The 4,149-nt window shown below is 46.4% G+C and overlaps 1 protein-coding gene across 1 annotated transcript; it reads right to left on the reverse strand.

Annotated features, from left to right (window-relative positions):
- Positions 1-736: 736 nt before the first annotated feature.
- K441DRAFT_597492 (uncharacterized protein) lies at positions 737-1,012 on the reverse strand (the record flags this gene model as incomplete). The annotated part of the gene is made up of 1 exon (XM_067645070.1): positions 737-1,012. A coding segment is annotated over one exon (276 nt), but the record flags the coding sequence as incomplete, so codon positions are not given.
- Between the last annotated feature and the right edge of the window lie 3,137 nt (positions 1,013-4,149).

The following is a 4,149-nucleotide window of genomic DNA, read 5'->3' on the forward strand; positions in this document are numbered from 1 at the left end:
TAATAAGGGGTATAATTAATTAAATAGATTAATTAAATCAATTAGTTTAAATAGGAGTAATACGGCAAGCAACCCGGGCTTATAACTGTCGATTAGATATCTGTGTACTAATGGTAAAAAAAGAATAAAGACTCTATCTATTAAATATGGCTCTAAGAACCTCTATATATATATAAGAAAGGTATAGGAAATGAGAACGAGAAGGGGGTAGGGGGGTGGCAATGGAAACAAGGAGTAGGTGACCAAGTCAAGACGGGGTAGGTAACCGAGTCAACGACTGAGTCAATGACTGAGTCAATAGAGGTAGCTGAGTCGGTGACAAGATAACCTGATTCAGGTCGACACCTTCCGTTATACGGAATTAAGGCTTTCTACCTGGCTTATTGCAAAGCCCAAGTCATCGCATACCAGTATTAAGCTGCTAAGCCTTGCGAAGCTCTGGCTTAATTGCTTTATTAATTGCTTTAAGCTTATAATTTAAAGCCTTCTTCTCTGCCGTAGTTTCTGGCTTTTATATATGGCAGGGTGACTTCTAATTGTATAAGAAGGCGCCCTAAAATAGAAACTCTGTAGCTTCAGGAAAGCGCGGTTAAATTGCCGTCTTATTTACCTTCTTATTGGCTAAACGCCAGAGCCTATAGCCGCCTCTTCTATAGCTTAAGACGACGCCTATTTTATCGCTCCAGATAACAGCCTTCCAAACCTTAATTATCCAGTGTTTGTACTTTAAGGCGAATTAAAGGCGAGCTTCTTTTATCTCTGGTAAAAGGCAAGGCTTTCTTATCGGCTCTATCTTACGATATCCGTGGCGGCGAAGAACTCGCCAGACGGTTTTTTTGGAGCAGCCGTACTTAGCAGCGATATATGCGGAGGACTTCTCTCTGCCATATCGATCGGAGGTGGCTTTCTTAATAATTCGCTGTTCGAACTCGCGGGTCATTTTAATCTTTCTTCTAGTGCGAGGAGCGTTAATAATATAGCCATTAAGAAGGAGAGGACGACACACTGGGTCCTAGCCACGGCTGCGGGCCTTTTTAAAGGATATATTGCAGAGCACGACGCTTAATTTCAGTAATGCGTTTAATATGGTCAAGGGTCGCTCCCATAGCCTTTATAGCCAGGGCCTAAGCCCTGGTTGCAAGCTGATAAAAGCCTATTGTTAGCAAACCTAAATCCAAGCTTAGGGGAGTTCTTACCTCAGCAGGCTCAGACGTGATTCTGTTGGTGCGGATTTTCAATCGGTCCGCAAGCTGACTAACTACGTTTGTACGAAACCACCAGAATCACGTCTGAGCGTGTTCCGCAACATTTGTAAAGCGCATAAACGATATCCGCGTTACGGAGGTTGCGGATATTAAAATAACTCAACACCAGTATTTTATATTATTCCCTAAAGTTCATTAATTATATAATAGAACCTTAGCTTTTAGAATATATAATTTTTATTATTTAGGTATTTTTAGGTCTTATGCTTATTTTCGTTAAAAAAAAAAAGGCGTTGTTAAGAGCGTAAGCTCTATATAATTTTATTAAACGCTAGCAAACGCTACCTAATATATATAAAACCCGCATAGATCTACGATAGGTACCTTAAAGAACCTTAGGCGGTTATTGTTTGGGTAGGCCGTACAGAGGCTCCGTGTGTAAAAGCTCTACACAAAGCTCTGCGTACGGAGGCTCTGCACGAAGCTTTACACGAAGCTCTGCACAAAGCTTTTATATAGAGCCTCCGTAGTAGAGCCGTCGTACGCAGAACCATCGCACGCAGAACCGTCGTACGGAGTGCCGTCGTGCAGAGCATCCGTATACAGAGCTTCGTGCAGAGCCTCCGTGTACAGAGCTTTGTGCAGAGCCTCCGTACGCAGAGCTTTGTGCAGAGCTTCGTGCAGAGCTTCGTGCAGAGCTTCGTGCAGAGCTTCGTGCAGAGCTTCGTGCAGAGCCTCCGTACGCGGAGCTTCGTGCAGAGCTTCATGCAGAGCCTCCGTATGTAGAGCTTCGTGTAGAGCTTCGTGCAGAGCCTCGTGCAGAGCTTCGTGTAGAGCCTCGTGCAGAGCCTCCCGTACGCAGAGCTTCGTGCGGAGCTTCGTGCAGAGCTTCGTGCAGAGCTTCGCGCAGAGCTTCGTGCAGAGCCTCCGTACGCAGAGCTTCGTGCGGAGCTTCGCGCAGAGCTTCGCCGCAGAGCCTCCGTCGCAGAGCTTCGTGCAGAGCTTCGCGCAGAGTTTCGTGCAGAGCCTCCGTACGCAGAGCTTCGTGCGGAGCTTCGTGCAGAGCTTCGTGCAGAGCCTCCGTCGCAGAGCTTCGTGCAGAGCTTCATGCAGAGCCTCCGTACGTAGAGCTTCGTGTAGAGCTTCGTGCAGAGCTTCGTGCAGACCCTGAGTAGGCGAATCGCCCATTCGGCGGCGCTTTCTACTAGATATCGTGGAGGCGTACGGAGTAGATATACTTATCAATTATAGAGCTGCTTCTGCGGATTAATTTGACGGTATTTCTAAGATAATAGCTGTTGTGGGGGTATAGATTAATTTCGTTAAAGAAGGTACAGTGCATTGCACGACCAGCTTCCCCCCCCCCTTTAGCGAGCGCTGCGAAAATTTCAAATTCGGTACGCGCATCCAATCTCGCCTGACTGCCACCAACTGTACATAGTAATTGTAGCGAACGGCTGTGGCTACACGCAAGGACCTTTCTGGTTGCCATGGAGAATCGCCTTGGTTGGCCAGGAGAACCAAATTGAAGACGTACGCTTCTTCCTCTCCCCCTTAACTACCCCTCCCGCTGTGGCCGCCAAAACGCGAGTGCAATGCTGTCTCTGCAGAGAGGTCGATGGAATTTGGCAATATCGTACGGGTGGAAACCTCACGATATTTGACAAAGATCACGACACTGCGGAGGAAGGCCGATCGCAAGTCCGCCGGAAGCAAAGTTCTTGCAGCCAAGCATACGGCTTGTTGGTGGCGATTTGGCGAGCCCGCGTACCAAAGCGAAATATACTTTTTTTTCAAGGGGGGGGAAGCTGGTCGTGCAATGTACTGTAACTGCTCTACATATAAAACAAGTTGGATCGCTTAATAAATCTCGCGAAAGTCTCTCAGACCATAGAATCAACTTTTTGACAAAAAAGGTTAGCGATATCCGCTTGCGGATATACGTATGTCCGCTAATTGATTCTATGGTCTGAGCTTGCTGAGGTAAGGGGTTCTTACTAGCAGTTTCAAGGCGGATCTCCTTAATCCGGTGGCGCTATTATCGGTGTGATAGAAGCAATTGAGCTGCAGAAAGCATTCTGCCCTTAGAATATTCGGGCGGTTAAAGGGCGGTAAGCTTAAACTTCCTAATTAGGAAGGTGCAAAGACTTTTGACAGCGACCTCCGTACTTCCCATCAATAAATGTTAAATAAGATGTAGGATTATCATAAGGAGACCGATGAGGAAACGTTCGCTTACGAGAGGAACTGCCATTCCTAAAATAGACTCGGCCTTAGCCGGGGTCCCACGGGCCCCGAAAACCGACCCCTCGGGGCCTGGTTTTCGTCCAACTCTATCCCTATTTTGGAATCTCTGAGAAGCTTCAGGGATAGTGTGTTAAACCTTTTAAATACCCAGTATTCTTCTGGTCAGAATCCTGGTTAATATATATTTCTAGTTGACTTATATACGTGCGGTAGCGGCAATCTACTCCGCCAAATGCGATCCGATCGCTCATTAGCCTGGAATGCCAGTGAGCTCGAGGCAGGAATTGCGTGCGCGGAATTGCGTTACGGTTTACACGTAGTATTACGCACTTAGAAAGATATTTGCAAATTAGGTCATTAAAGTAAGGATAAAAATCTTATGGGTTAAAAGTATAGATAGGTAGGAAATCTAGTCCCACCGTTCATCGTGCTACCATGTGAATGAATCATTTCTTTATGGCTGGGGTACTCCGTATGTATCCACGAAATCTGCGATTCTCAGCGTCCTACTTACCAAGGAGATATCCAAAGAGCGTGCAGCTAAAGAAAGCCCCAGCTAAAAATGCTCCGAGCACGCCAACATTACCAGCGCTCTTTCCCTCGACAATATTAAGTTTTAAGTTCTACGCGCACGCACTTCCAAGATAGACTCCTAAACCTACCACGAAGAAGGTGAGGGAAAGGCTTATTGTTTCGT

This window comes from Cenococcum geophilum, assembly GCF_001692895.1.
Source record: "Cenococcum geophilum 1.58 unplaced genomic scaffold K441scaffold_108, whole genome shotgun sequence".
In the NCBI taxonomy this organism is placed as follows: Eukaryota; Fungi; Ascomycota; class Dothideomycetes; order Gloniales; family Gloniaceae; genus Cenococcum; species Cenococcum geophilum.